This window comes from Triturus cristatus, chromosome 7, assembly GCF_964204655.1.
Source record: "Triturus cristatus chromosome 7, aTriCri1.1, whole genome shotgun sequence".
In the NCBI taxonomy this organism is placed as follows: Eukaryota; Metazoa; Chordata; class Amphibia; order Caudata; family Salamandridae; genus Triturus; species Triturus cristatus.
In genome coordinates, this window is record NC_140590.1 from 708,481,556 (window position 1) to 708,497,624 (window position 16,069).

Genomic DNA, 16,069 nt, shown 5'->3' on the forward strand with positions numbered 1-16,069 from the left:
CCTTTCTGCGGAAACAAAAGCTTCAGGTCTTCCCTTATCTGGACGACTGGTTGCTAAAAGCACCTACCAAACAGGTGGCAGAGGAAACAGTCATAACGTGTACACGCCTGTTTGCCAATCTTGGTCTAACAATCAACGAACAGAAGTCTTCTCTCAGTCCGTCAAGGGTAGCCAGATTTCTGGGAGCCATTCTAAACACATCCGTAAACAAGGCTTTCCCGACCTTGGAGAGGCAAGAGAAGCGGAGGTCCATGACTTCCCGACTGTTAACAAGGTCACTTTCAGTTCGCCTCTACAAGTCCCTGCTGGGTTTCATCTCCTCATGCATAACCCTGATTCCTCACTGCAGATTAAGAATGTGTCCACTACAAGAAGAGTTAGACTTGCAGTGGCGCCAAGTCGACGGATCCTTTGACGACAAGATCTCAGTGACCGAGGCCATGAAAGAGGCCGCGTCATGGTGGATGACCAAAGAAACCATTTCTCAAGGTCTGTCCTTCAGGCTAGCCCCGGCTCCACACATAATAAGTACTACGTACTATCCCAAAATTAATTCCTAAAGTTCCTTCGGACTTTCATTTGAATGAGCCGATAATTCTTAAGACTTTTTTCTCTCAACCGGCTTCTCCAGCAGAGAAAGCAATTCACTCTCTGGACATTCAGAGGTGCCTAAAGTTCTATCTTCAACGAACTAAAGACTTGAGAAAGTCTTCTCAAATGTTTGTGTCTTTTAGTGACCCTCGTAAGGGATTTCCCCTTTCCAAGCAGGGGATCGCTCGTTGGATCACTAATGCTATCCAATATTGTCACAAGGCAGCGGGCAAGTCCCTGTAAGGGCGAGTTCGTGCTCATTCCTTGAGGGCGATGTCTTCTTCTACAGCCCTCTTTGCTGGTGTTCCTATCCGGGAGATGTGCCGTGCAGCGACCTGGAGCAGTACACATACGTTTACAAAGCATTACTGCCTGGATTCTGCGACGCAGAGTGACACAGCAGTCGGCCAAGCAGTCCTGAGGAACCTCTTTCACTAGCGGTGAGCATTCCCTTTCATCCCTCCTTCCATGTTACTGTTTTATCAGCTCTAGCACATTTTTGAACCTTATGTATTTATGTTTCTGAAATTTCTAAGTATGTTGTTGACCATTGAGAATGTCTTCATGATTTGTTTACTATGGCTTTGTTCCTAGTTTGATATTGGTAATGGTTCCAAAAGATGTGCTGATAACTGCTAGCTACTCTGATACAAGAATGGGAATCTATGAAAGTTCCAATACTGGAGAAAGAAAACAAGTTACTTACCTGTAACTTTGGTTTTTCAGTATTGGAAACTTTCATAGATTCCCATGCGACCCACCTGCCTCCCCTGGGAAAGCTCAGCCTCTACCATCTTCAGTGGTTTGGTTACACAACTGCTACGAAAATCTGAGGTTCTGAGCTTCTCTCAGGAGGATTCTAGGGGGTGAGGCTAATCTGATTTGTTCTTTTTTTTTTTTATCTTTTACAAAAAGAGGTGGATAGGTTGCAAAACAAGAATGGGCCTAGGTTCTGTTTTAGTAATGGTTTCTAATGCTATTTTATGTATACCGGGGACTCTCATTCCGACGACGGGGAATGATACAAGCATGGGAATCTATGAAAGTTTCCAATACTGGAGAACCAAAGTTACAGGTAAGTAACTTGTTTTCTTAATTCGTCCACCTCAATTTCTGAGGGTTCTTCAGGACATCTCCTTTTTGGTTTCTATACGCAGAGGGATCTACAAAGGGTCCCATGTTAGTTGTCCTGGAACAGATATCACATATTGCCTTTGTACGTTTCTGATAAAACTCCTCTTGGGCTTGGTTTCAACTGTTTCAACGACCTAGGTGCAGGCAACATCATCCCTGTTATAAACCTACTTCGGTGTCCAGTTCAACAGTTATAGAAATATCCGCTACCTCTGCTGCCTCTAAACTAACAGATCGATGCTTAGCAGTGACTTTATTTAGCAACTCTCTTCACCCAGGGAGGGAATATTTTCTTTCCGGTTAGAAATAAATTACAGCTGGTTTTAGAGTGATGGAAAAGTGCAACCGCTTCTGTTAGAGGATATAATAAAAAAGCTTCACCTTCAGTATTACAGGAAATAGCTTTCCTGCTGCCTCATTCTTGTAAATCAGAATGGATCAGACCTTCATAAAAGAGCCACCTTGATGTATTTAGACACATTCTTGTGGAAAGAGGTTTCTTTCAGTTTCTTTCTTGAATGGAGGTAATTTTATGGTTTCTCTAGATCTACAGGATGATTATTTTAAAATACTTGTTAGACTAACACAAAAGCATTCATATATTTCATGGTCGAGTTTAAAAGAATTAACAGTTCGGGGAACTTTTTGAGATTAAGTTATCCTCGGAGAGTTGAATCTATTTAATGCAGTTAATTGTACACTAAGTTTTAGCCCCACTGGAAATCCCTGCCTTTCTCTTCATGGAATGGCCATCACTTTCCTGAACAAGGAAGGCAGTCTGAATGTCTACCTTGCTCGCACACAGGGGGCATTTCTGATTGGTGGAAGGGTGATCGGTCAGACTGTTTTCCAGTCTTGTTGGTTGCAATACTACTAATCAGATAAGGATAATCTGATTGGCCATATGAATGCCATTGGTGTTCTGTGAGTCCCAAGCCTCTTACTAGAGAAACTTCCTATACTTGAATGCAGGGCATGGGCCATAGCATAGTTCTTAGCTCCACTCCTACCTTTGATGCAGTGCTGGAGTTGAAAAAATCGAACAAATGTAGTTTATTGCCTCATAACAATAGTACTCCAGTAAGGGTATTTCTATCCATATACATAATTGACTCTCCCTTCATTAGATGTTCACTATATAATTGCATACTAAGCAAAGAAGAATTTATTTAAATGGTTTCATGGGTGTCAAGATTTCAGACCACGGGAGCAAACCATAACCAGTAGAAATAAATCTTTTTAGAGGCATAGGCACCCAAGACATCGGATGCTACAATTTTAAATACAGAAATAGTTAAAAATAAGGTGTTTCTAGGGACTAGTCTGTAGATCGATAATTACTCTGAGGTTATGAATCTGAGGAAAGTACTTAATAGAGCATTGTTCATTTATCTAAGGAGCTTTTAACTTATTCATGAACACAGATCCCTATTAGCCTATCTTTTCTAAAGCTGTAATTGTCTTTCTTTTTGTTTTGTGAAAGATCTAAAACAGTATCACGCTTGTCACGTTCTCTACATTTTGATCCTAGAAATTGTTCTTCATGCACTTAACAAATGTTTGTGTATCTTTGAACTGATGGTTGTTTCCATCATATGTTTACACAATTGAAGTTGACCATGGTTAACTCATGTTGATTTTTGCCATTGTTGCTTCTTGGCACAGATACTTATCGGCAACCTTCTTCCGGTTTGGTAATGAATATTAATCCTCTGTCAGATATTTTTATTCATCCTATTAGCCCATACTTTCTCTGTGCACTTCCCTTTACTTAACATTTGAACATAACTGATGCCTAATAAAATGCCAAATCTTTCCTTCATTGTCTTTTGCCTTCTGTCTGCATCCTCTGCGAATATGTTCGGAAAGCATTCAATATTTTCATTGGTCCTCTTGTATTGAGGTCTTTTGCCTACATTCGATTTGAATCCTAGTCAATGTTTTGATGCATTAAAGCTGCTGGCAATGTGAAATTTATTCCTTATTAAAAAGTCCTATTTGATTTGTTTGCACAGGTTGGTTGGATATTTACTGATCTTGTCTCAGAAGATACTCGAATAGGTACTGTTAAATACAGCAGAAACAAGGTAAGCAAAGGATTTTATTGTACTGATCTGTAGTGTGCGTACCATACAGAACTTCTTAGTAAAAAAAGAAAAATGTATTTCTTGCTTGCTTCCTCAGAAAAGCAGAGTTTGTTAACCCTGTAGCATATGAAGGGATGAAAAATGCCCTTTCACTGAAACCAACCGCCCAGACAAAATGCTCTACTAGACTATGTAACCTCCCAATGTCGCATCTTTTCTGTCCTTCTCACTCTCACAGGACTGTCAGTCTGTTAACCTCTGTTATGTAGTTCAGATTTTGTCACCATTGTCTAGTACGTCAGTAGAACGTGCAGTGTTGGGGTGGGGACCCAGTGTTGTAAAGTGGGCTCAGCGACTAGGGATTTTCCAAATGGCGGTGCACAATTTGGGCTTCTTCAAAGTGAGAGTGGATGCTTTGATCTTCCTCCGTCTTCTCAGATTGTGTGGATCTCTTTGTCATGCCCAGAACAGGATGTGTTCTCAATTGTGTGCCATACACTTCCCTTTGAATGGGTCCCCGCCTTCAAGTTTATGCACAGCTGATTGGGATTCCCCCAGTCTGGGCTAGGAGGATTTGGTACGTTGATCATGTGGCAATCTGCATTCAGCTCCCTATTCATCCACAAATGCTGCTGCATGCACTGAGCGTAAGCGGTGGCAACTAGAGACCTCCTTCTTGGCATCTGTAGTGGTAGATCTAATCTTTGTTGCCAAAACAACTAGCATAAAATCCATTTATGTGGGTTGCAGGAACAAGTTTGTTCAGCGGTACGAGTTGGGAGCCCACCTTTCTGATGTTTTGCTTTTTGCACTGCCTGTAACCGAGCAGGGCTAGCAGTGGCTAATTTTCAAGGTTATTTAGCCACTCTCTCCACCTTTGTGTCTTCCTGATTTGTGTTCTCTCTTTTAGTCACCCTTAGTGGTGCTTTTTATAAAGGTCTACTGTATTTGTTTCATACCACTCTGACTGTTGCTGGTTCCAATGACTTCAGCTCAGTGTCAGAACTTCAGTCCCTCTCAGGTGGTTCACCATTCATTGTAGGCAGGCGTTTACTCTTCCATCATTCTTCCCACCTCTCCGTCTCATCAAGGATTAGAAACAGCTGCCTGTATAAACCCGACTACATGCATGTGGTGTCCCTATTTCCTCAATCACACTCAGAATGGACGATCATCTCCTTGTGATATTTGCCAAAGCCAAGAAGGGCAAGGTGGGGACGAAATTCACCATTTTGTGTTTGGTTATTCTCTGTATCAAGATCTGCTGTGCATTGGCCATGAAAAATCTTCCATAATGCCCACTCGACCTAGACCATACTGCTTCCACTACACTTACGAGAGGTGTTCTGATAGTTAACATCTGTTGACTGGCCGCTTTTTCACCCTTGCATCCTTTGATAAACATTGCTGCCTCACGGCCAGGCGCACATTGACAGGTGATTTGACTTTGCTGTGCTGCATGATTTTTTTGGTTAACCTGCACTACTAGGAGTCATTAATTCATATAGTGAGGATTCGGCTGTTTATACATCAGACGCACCTGAAGTTTGTGTAAAATATTGTCAATGGTCTGACCTCCCTTGTGGGAACAAGTTAGCTCTGAAAATTTTCACCAAAAGCCTTTTTAGGTCGAGCCTGTAGCAGCACGCATGCGCTGCTCTGGCGAGACTTTATGTAAACAAAAAGGGCTTTGGAAAGCTCACCACACGCTCGTGCGTGTGATTTGCTTTCATTCAGAGGCTATTCGCCTTTGTGTGCGTCTTTCTGAGAAAGACAGCACGCAATTGGGCAAAGGCGGGTGCATGTCCTATTGCTTGCGGTTACCCGCACAGGCCACATCTGTTTTCAATTATCGTGCTCAGATGCGTGTGCGATAATTGAAAACAGATCGCTCGCTGTGGCCGCACGCGCGCACCACTCGCGGGCTTGTTGACCAGGGCGATGGTCTAACCACTAGGGGATTGCGCTTTCTTTGAATGTCCTTTATTCAGGCACCATTCAAGGCTACAAGACCGCCTGTTAATGACCTTCAAACGAATAGGACAGAACCCTCAACAGGAAATCAACATCCGTTTGCAACAAGCATGGAAATTGTGTGTTCCCGTGTATGACTGACAATACGTTTAAACCGGCATTACATCCAGTAATCGTTTGTAACTCGAGGTCATTGGATACGACCAGTCCCACTGGAATTATGCGGCAATGGAAGACATTATGGGGCACGAAAATGGGGCAGTATTATTTCACTTAGTTTGACATTTTTACACACATTAATGCTGGGCAAAAGGTTCACATCATAAGTAGCAGTGTAACACTGGAGCACAGCCATTGGCAACTATAAGATGGCACTGACCGGGTCCGGCCCCCTTAAAGTCATGGGTGCACATGCTCTACAAACTCTCTGCACAATTGCATTACAGTCGTGCTTGCATTTCTTCGAAGCAGACAATAACAGTCTTTTGAACAAAGAAATGCTCCGGGATTTTACTGTTCTTAGAGGTTCTTTAGATATGGACGGCAGGAACGCACGCAACCTTTCCACAGTTGTTGTCGCGCATTACGGGCTGACATCTATATTATAAAATGTGTTACTTGGCCATACACCAGGATTAAGTCGCTGCAGAGACTCTTGGCTCTCTGCGAGATGGGCTCTTAACGCGGCAGTGCTGCCTGCTCGGAAAAGGCTGATGTCAGTTCTTAAAAGTAAAGATTGCTGCACGGATAAGGGGGCCTTTGTTTTCAGCTGAACTGTGAAAATGAGAAAATGGCTGCAGTCAGACAAACAAGAGCCCCACACAACACCGGGTCAGGCCAGAGGCCTCCATTTAAAGGCACAGCACTTTGTTAGTGTTACACGCTAGTCAAAACAAATTGAAGTAATTTAATTACCGCGCATGCTCATGCTGACCACCGGGCATTATATGAAAAGTACACCCAATACATTAACATAATCAATATGCAAGAAAATATGAGCAATTACAAAAAACTATTGTGACTGCTTAAAACAGTTAAAAGTATTGCATATGGTCCAATTTGACGTGGTATTTGAAGCCAATCATTTTTTTTTTAATGCTAGAGATGGGAATGCCAAGGCTTTCAAAAGCTTCCTCCTGCAAAAGAATGCATCTATTTAATTAATAACGGAGCAGCCACTGCCGGTCGTAAAAGACTTCGCCCTGCAACTCCTATGCACGATTCTGTTTGTGGTTTTCTGTGGTGCAAACGTTACCCAAGGGAACCAGAGTACTTTACAATATGGGATAAATTCAATTACGGAGAACAATCAACAAACACAAACAACTAAGAAACAAGACAGAACTGTCAGTTCAAATCGTTAGATCGGCAATGGTACCTGGAGATAGCAATAATGTGAAGCGCTCAGTCTTGGGCAAAGTTTATTTCAAAGAAGAGATTTTAGAGTTATTTTTCAAAGGATGCGAGAATAGGGATCGGATAGACCTGGTGAAAGTTTATTCCATATCCTTGTTGCACTGTCTGAGGAGGCCTGTTTTAGCCATTGCCCTGACGTGAATGTTGGAGGCTTCAGGAAAAGGGATTCTGCATTCCCCGATCCCCATTTAGCACCAGAGATTTTTGGTTTCACAGCCAGGTGTAGAGCTGTGGATGTGTAAAGGCTTTGAGAGTGATGAATTCAGTCTTCAACTGGACTCTTGCTTCAATGGAGTCACTGAAGAGTTAGATGGCAGGAATTATATTTTCAAATTATTAATGCCATGAAACAAAGCGGGTGGCCACAAGAAGCATAGCTCCAATCTGTGCAGATGAACATTTGAGTCCGGATAGGAGTGCTTCCCTTAAGTCCAATGAACAGTGGGAAGATTTCTGCAGCTTCGATTGTTCTCATGATTAACTTCTACTCCACCACCATGTCTTTCTTCACGGTCACATCAGAGAATGGATAGCGTACAGGGGAGAAGGAGGTCCAAAATAGGGTTGGATACACTGAACCATGTATCTGTCAAGTTCACAATAGTGTCAAAAATGTCCAACCAATGTTTGTTTGCTGGACGGCAGTTTTGGAAGGAGAGAGTGATCCTGGACACAGCATTTTTGGGGAGTTGAATGGGAACGTCAATGAGAGTAGCAAGTTCCTTTTTCTTGGATGGTGTGCACGAACTAGGAGATCTGTGCCTCAGGATGGTGTGGAGGTTGACGTGAGCTTGGTTTGCACAAATTTGGAAGCCGCATTTCCAGAACGTTTGACAAGTTCAGAGATAAACATCTTTGAAGGAGGGTTCTGGTCTACTGGGTCTAGTGGATCACGGTTGCTCCTAAGCAATTATCGCCCCAGGAATTATCTTCAAGGCATGCCAGTTAGGCTGGTGATTGGGATGTGAACACTATTTGAGCCCAGACATCATGCGTGACAGTTGAGAAATTACTTGTGATAAGACATCTTGAGTTGAACCAGAGAGGAAAAGCGATCTGAAGAGGAAGATGGGTATTACTTAAGGGACGGAGACTTGCATTGTCAGGGTAAGAAGTGACATAGCCAGGATTTGTTGGAAAAGAACATGGCATGCCGTTGGGGGTTGAACACTGACAAAGTTGAAGGCCAGTAGGAATATATTCAGGATTGGAGGAATTAGGTGTATGAGCTTCAGTGGGTGAAAGCAGGCAGCTAAATATGGTTTGAGAGCTTGAAAGAGTTCATTGAACAGTGCCAGATTCACATCTTTCTATTGTAAAATAATCTTGCCTTTGTTAACAAGCATTGGCATGGCCAATAGGTCTCGCTTTTGCGACCTTATAAGTATTTAGATATGCAGCACAATATCCTTGGTGCAACAACAGCAACTGTTGCATGGCTAAACACTTCTAAGGTCCCAAAGGCGAGACCTATTGGCTATGCCAATCCCTGGTAATGTGGCCACCACTTTGTTGCCAGTCTATTAATTTGCACCCATGTTTGAAAGATTGGTTTGTGAAGGGGAACACATGTTATTGGTTCCAGGTTTAAACCAAGGCAAACATATAGTTTTTCATTGACCTTAAGTACAGCGTCTTTTTCTCAATGTAACCCTGAATTCCAAGGTATTTATTTCATGGTTTTGAATCATGATGGCTTGTTCCCAGGAGACACTTTGTAGTGATTAGGCCCCCCTATAATTCCTTCCCAGAGCATCAGATGCTGGAGAAGGAACTAGTGCAATGAATCTTTATATCCTAATATTGTGGCTTCAGAGAATGTTGAACTGCATTTAGTGTGGCAGTCTTGTACCTCGTAAGACTTGTGGGATGTGCTCCCAGGGATGTCAGACAGGGAAAAGAAGGCCTCCATGTAGAGGCTGGTTTTCAATTGTATTTTGAAAACTGCTGGGTCTTCTTGGTTCTTTGGGTCTGTACAAAGAGTTTTCAAGCAAGTTCTTCTGTCCAATTGAATATTATACAGCCATTTACCAGTTATGAATTTTCAGTCTTGTTAGCATTGAGACCAAGGTAACTCTCCTTTATTCGGAAAAAGTTATTTTAGGCACGTTGTTTGAAAGCTTACCCCACACATGAGTGAGTCTCTGACCGTGAGGAGTGGGACTATTGCCTATAATGTCCCCATGCATGGGTACAGGTTCCCTCTGCAAAAACTACTGTCAGTTCTCCTGTACTGGCTGCACCAGCTGCAGAAATTGGTCTTGGAAGGAATGCACGGTTCTGTGCAAATAGCTGAACAGTCATTACTTATTGCTGAACAGACTGTTTGATGACCCACTGCTGTGTGACCATAATGTGTTACCATAATGGACACGAATCCCCCATTTTTGGGGCATACATGTGCACACTCTTATCTATAAAGAGTGTATTCAAGGTGATTGACATTGGTGCTGGCAGTATTATAGGCATGACACAAGACTGATGATTTGCACAAGCATTATAGTGACAGTTTGTTGTCTGCCCAGGTGTCAGAGTTTTGGACATTTTCCTCTGAATTCACATAAAACACTTGTATATCCTATCAGAGTGGCGTTTGTTAGATATAGTAAGCAGGAATCACTGTGTTATGCATGGGTGGAAGATGACTCGCGCTTTTAAAGAGGTATATCAACATATGTGGCACACCATCGATACATCTGTTTGCCACAAGAAAAACTGCAAAATGCCAGAGCTTCACCTCCAGGTGTCTCGTGCGGATGTGCTATAGGTACATTGATTAGTGAAATTTGTGTATGGATTTCCCTAATGCTTATCATTATGGAACCAGCACTTCTAATGAAAATGTCTAACACTTCAGAAAACTCTTTGTCAGAACCCTATTCCGAGATCCACTGGGCAAGCACGAGCTACTGGGCCTAACGGTGGGGGTTGAGGCATTTCACTCCTGATGTCCCCGTGCCTGTCTAACTATGGGTCCTGAGCAACAGAGCCAAGTACCCCTTCAGCATTTGACTCCCAGGAAAGGCGTAGTCCAAACAGTCCAAGACCCCTTGGGGAGAGATGGATACAGGGGGATGAACAGAGGCTCACAACTCAAAATAAGTGCAGCAGGAGTAAATTATTGTCCAGCCAAATTCTCACTTTTATGGTAAAAGAAGTTCTCTTCCAGGGGATCCTCATCAATAGTCATAAGCACTGAATATTCCCGCCCATGTGCGGGGACCCCGGAAATAATAAAATTATATATGTAAAAAACATACATATATACAGCTCTGTATATGTATAAACATATATCATTTTTTCCAAGCAAATGCAGCTCCCATAAAAGGCTAGGCAATGTAAATATACACATCCAATAACACACATATATCTATATATATGTATAAAGGTATAACAATACACCCAAATCTCTTTTTTTTTTTTTTTTTTTTTTTTTTTTAATGAGGTAAACACTCATGAGAAAGCAAAAAATAAAGAGAACAAACTGTGGAAAAACACAGATGTATAACACATTGCCAGCCTGCAGGCTGCATTGCAATACAATACCATAGAGACTAAAAAGCCCTGTACAGGTAAAAACTGGCACCGTGCCTTTAAGGCAGCCCTGACTTCCATATCCCATCATGCCTCAGGGGTGACAGTTAGGTCAGTTGTTCTTTCCGGCTCCTTCAGTCAGGACCCTGGAATTCAGCTCTCTTCTTTTTTGACTCTTTAGTCAAAAATTATAACAACTTTAAGATTTTTTTTGGACTTCTTCTTACAATTTCTGTGAGGAAGTCAGTATCCTGTGTTTTTCTGACTGATTTTTCAACCATTTTGTCAGAAAAATGCCTTCTTTATTTGTTCCATGCCCATCTTGTGGAAAAAAGAAGGCTGCGTCAGACACACATGAGGTGTGTATCATCTGTCTGCCGGACTCTCACTCTCCAGCAACATGTCGTCATTGTGAAGACCTTTCCAAAAGGACTTTAAAGGAGAGGGAGAGGATTAGGCTGTATGGCCTAGCAGAACGGTCGACGTCGAAGCAGTTGGTCCCTGTTTGCTCTCCATCGACGTCGGGCTCGGCGTCGAAGACTCCAGCGGCGGGATCGTCGCTGAGAGGTGAGGAGTCAAGGGGAAGTCATGCTGCAAAGAGAAAATCGACGTTGACTTTATATTCAGCGTCGAAGAGGATGCGTTCGACGTCGACGGCGTCTAAAAGCTCGGCGTCGAGGACTCGGCGCCATAGTTCAACGTCGAAGAAGCATCTGTCGACGTCGAGAGAAGATCGATCGACGTCTGCACAGAGATATCGTTCGTCGTCGAAAGAAAGACATCGTTCGACGTCGAGGTCGGCGAGACATCATTCGACGTCGCGAGAAGAACGTAGACGATCTCCACAGTCGACGTCGAGACCAAGATCGCCGTCAAGATCAAGATCGCCGTCGAGGAAACATCGTTCGACGGCGAGGAGGCTTTCGACGTCGTCGGAGCTTTCGACGTCGAGACAGAAGTCTCCGTCAGGAGTGACGTCGAGGCAGACGCCTCCGTCAGGGCCGACGTCGAGGCAGGAGCCTCCGTCGGAGTCGACGTCGAGGCAGGAGCCTCCGTCGGAGTCGACGTCGAGGCAGAGGCCTCCGTCGGAGTCGACGTCGAGGCAGAGGCCTCCGTCGGAGTCGACGTTGAGGCAGGTGCCTCCGTCCTCACAGGTCTCCAAAGCTTTGGTGAGGTACATGAAGCCTCCGTCGAAGGTAATCTCGACGTCGAGACAGGAAGCTCGGAGCCTCGAAGATTCGAGTCAAAGATCTCCGGTGATAGGCTTATCACCGTCGAGGCAGCCCTCTGTTGAGGGTACGCAGGAGGTTTCACATATTCGCCTCACAATTCGACCAGTCTCAAGGCGAAAATCTCCTCATAGACTGATATATACAGCTCCGGAGTCACCGCGTATCATTTCTATCTCGCCTTCAGGATCAGAGGGCTCAGGTTCAAGGTCAGCATCACCAGAGCTTGTACATCAATCTCCAGTTCCTGCAAGAGAAAGTTCGCAGGAGGAGGACAATGCTGTGCCTCAAAGTCCCGTAAGGGAGATGCCTCAGGACCCTGCTATGACAGACACAATAAAGGCATCGCTAACAAGAATAAGGGGCGTGGTATTCCCAGCGACACCGATCAGACCAAGATCTCGAGAAAGAGAATCCCGAAGTCACTCTCGAGCACCAAGAAGGCGATCCAGGTCTGCCTCCCTCAGAAGAGAGTCGACCAGATCAGAGAGAAGGCGCCGTAGGACCCCTTCTACCTCCCCTTCTTCCAGATCATCCAAAAGGGATTATTCACCGACACTCTCGGAGACGCCACCCTCTCGGGTATCTCCGGTAGATGACATTTCTACATTTCAAGAAGTGTTGTGTAGAGGAGCTACAAAATTAAGTATCCCTATGCCGGTTCAGGAGACCACCACATCCATAATTTTTGAAACTCTTCATGAGCGCACAGTGGCACGCCCGTTGTTGCCATTAGTCCCCGGTTTGCTACAACCGGTAATGGATATTTTTCTCACGCCAGCAACCACCAAAACGGCGCCGGCGAGAATTCTAAAAAAGTACCGTCCAGCTCCGGAGGATCCGCTATTCCTTAAAACAGATCCTCCACCGGACTCTGTCATCACCGCCGCTGCCAGGAAGACGCATGCAGTAGCTGGCTCTTCAACGGTGCCACCAGATAAGGACAGTAAAACGCAAGACTCCTGGGGGAGGAAAGTTTGCGGCTCAGCATCCTCAAGCTTGAAGGTGGCAAGTGCCTCGGCTCTTCTGGGGCGCTATGATAGGTCACTATGGGACTCTCTTCAGAGGTTCGTTGAAAAAGTTCCATCAGAGGACAGACGGGACTTTGAAGAGATTTTGCATGAGGGGAGTCTAGTCTCTAACCAGATCATAAGTGCAGCGGCGGATGGGGCAACACTGGCAGCGCATGAATATGCACATGGAGTCACAGCCAGAAGATCATCCTGGCTTAGATTGACGGCCCTGAAACCGGAAGCGCAGGCAAGAATTTTAAATCTGCCTTTCTCCGGTAGTTCTCTTTTTGGGTCCCATGCAGACGAGGAAATGGCCCGTATGAAAGCAGAGCTGGAGACCATGAAAGCAGTCGGGCTTGAAAAGAGGAAAGAGTTTCGACGCCGCAAGGGAAATGACAGGCGCAATTACCAACAGAGGGTTCAAACCCCTCATTGGCAAAAGAACCAGGACCAGCAAGGTCAAAAGAAACAGCAATACCAGTCCCGCAAGCCATCCAGGGGACGAGGTAACAACAGGCAGTCTAATGCTGGAAACAAAGCACCGGGGAAGCAATGAGAAACCGCTTCCTCCGATGCTGTCCACCGCTCCGGTGGGAGGAAGTGTTGCGCATCATCTTCCAGAGTGGCAGACAATCACAAAGGACAAGTGGGTACTCAATATACTGCGTCATGGGTACTCGCTTCGTTTCAAAAGTCACCCCCCATCGATTCCTCCTGTCAAGTCATCCCAGCATCTAAAGCAGCTCAGAGAGGAGGTAGCGACGCTACTACTCAAATCTGCAATAGAGAAAGTGCCCATAAACCAGAGAGGAAAGGGAGTTTACTCCAGATATTTTCTCATCCAAAAGAGGAGTGTGAAGGCGGAGTTCAGACCCATTTTAGACCTACGGATACTGAACAAGCACATAAGAAAGGAAAAATTTCGCATGCTGGCGCTCCACCTAATATATCCTCTTCTCCGGATGGGCGATTGGATGTGTTCACTGGACCTTCAGGATGCATATTTCCATATTCCCATCCTAAGGAATCATCGAAAATTTCTCAGGTTTGTGGTAGGCAACGCTCACTATCAGTTCAAAGTCCTCCCATTTGGCCTGAAGTCAGCTCCTCGAGTATTCACAAAATGCGTGGCAGTAGTAGCGGCTGCTCTGAGGCGCGCAGGAGTCTTCGTCTATCCCTACCTAGACGACTGGCTAATAAAGGGCTCATCGCCACAGAATGTGCGGACACAGCTGTCGCTATGCCTGAACTTATGTCGCAGGTTGGGTCTCAGAGTGAATGTCAAAAAGTCCAATTTTTCACCAACGCAGAGAATACACTACCTGGGTGCAACTATAGACTCCGTAGTAGGAAAAGTGTTTCCTTCGGAGGAAAGACAGTCATCCATTATGCTAAAAGGCAGACAGATTATGACCAGCAATCTGTCGTCGGCAAGGCAAATCTCATCTCTGCTAGGGGCCATGGCATCCTGCATCTTCCTAGTGCCCAATGCCAGGCTAAGGATGCGTCCTCTCCAGCAAGATCTCGAGGACAAATGGGATCAAAGGAACTCTCTGTGGGAAGAAAAGGTTTGCCTCTCCTCTGCAGCCAAACAGTCAATCAAGTGGTGGCTGAAGCCAAGGAATCTGCAAGTGGGGATTCTTTTCCATCAAGAGCCCCCAACTCAGACCTTAATCACCGACGCATCCCTTCAGGGATGGGGTGCGCATTTTGGGACTCTGCAAACTCAAGGACGGTGGTCCAGCAGCGAACAGTTGTACCACATCAACATGCTGGAGCTCAGGGCGGTCCACCTAGCCCTCAAAGCGTTCCTACCTGCGATAACGACGAGTACCATTCTAGTACAGACGGACAATACCACCACAATGTACTACCTGAACAAGCAGGGGGGTACTCGATCCAGAACGCTCTCGCTGGAAGCTCAGTCCCTGTGGCACTGGATCCTAGCAAGGAACATCTCATTGAAAGCGGTGCACCTACCAGGAGAACTCAACGTGCAAGCAGACTTGCTCAGTCGGCATTTTCAAGAGCCAGAGGACTGGGTAATCAACGACGAAGTGTTAGAAGACATCTTCGGGGAATGGGGGCGCCCGCAAGTGGACCTCTTCGCGGACGAGCAAAACACAAAATGCCGAGGCTTCGCCTCAAGATACCATCGACCAGGATCCCTAGGGAATGCCCTTTTGATCAATTGGTCAATGACATTTGTGTACGCTTTTCCGCCTCTCCCACTAATTCCCAAGGTGGTGACCAAGCTACAGAATTCATCTGCCAAGATGATACTCATAGCACCGGACTGGCCGAGGCAGTGGTGGTACACGGATCTCCTACACATGTCGATCCGCCCCCACAAGCGGCTGCCGTGCAGGCCGGACTTGTTATCCAAGATGCAGGGGAAGATTTACCATCCCAGCCTTCCCTCGCTAAGCTTAACAGCATGGCTCCTGAAGTCCTCCAGTATGGCCATCTGAACCTCCCTCAAGAGTGTATGTCCATACTGAAGGAAGCCAGGAGGCCTTCGACAAGACACTCCTACTTCTGTAAGTGGAAAAGATTTTATATATGGTGTGCTCAGCATCATTATGATCCCACTAAATGCCAGGAGGATGTAATTTTGCCCTATCTTCTACATTTAGCAAGGGCAGGGTTGAAATTTTCTTCCATAAAGGTTCACCTAGCAGCCATAACAGCATACAGGCGTTCGCCTTCACAGCAGTCATTTTTTAAAGTGCAGGTAGTGAAGGATTTCTTGCAAGGACTCAAGAAAGTCTATCCCCCTGTTAGACCTCCCTCTCCTTCCTGGGAGCTAAACTTGGTTCTGTCGAAGCTCATGGGTTCACCTTTTGAGCCTATTCATAAGGCTACCCTACAGCACCTCACATGGAAGACAGCATTTTTAATAGCCATCACTTCAGCACGGAGGGTCAGTGAGATACAGGCCCTCTGTTCTAAAGAACCCTACACTGTTTTTCATCTAAATAGGGTGGTGATGAGAACTCACCCTTCGTTCCTACCCAAGGTGGTATCGGAGTTTCATGTAAACCAAGCCATCTCCTTACCAACCTTTTTTCCCAACCCCTCCTCTCCGGCA

At 45.1% G+C, this 16,069-nt stretch overlaps 1 protein-coding gene across 2 annotated transcripts in view; it reads left to right on the forward strand.

The window, feature by feature from the left end:
* Positions 1-16,069, forward strand: part of NPLOC4 (NPL4 homolog, ubiquitin recognition factor) — a 453,775-nt gene that overhangs the window by 255,582 nt on the left and 182,124 nt on the right. For both annotated transcript variants that reach the window (XM_085617373.1, XM_085617374.1), the window contains exon 10: positions 3,741-3,812. In XM_085617373.1, the coding sequence (XP_085473499.1) occupies positions 3,741-3,812 (72 nt within the window). The remainder of the gene's footprint in view (positions 1-3,740; positions 3,813-16,069) is intronic.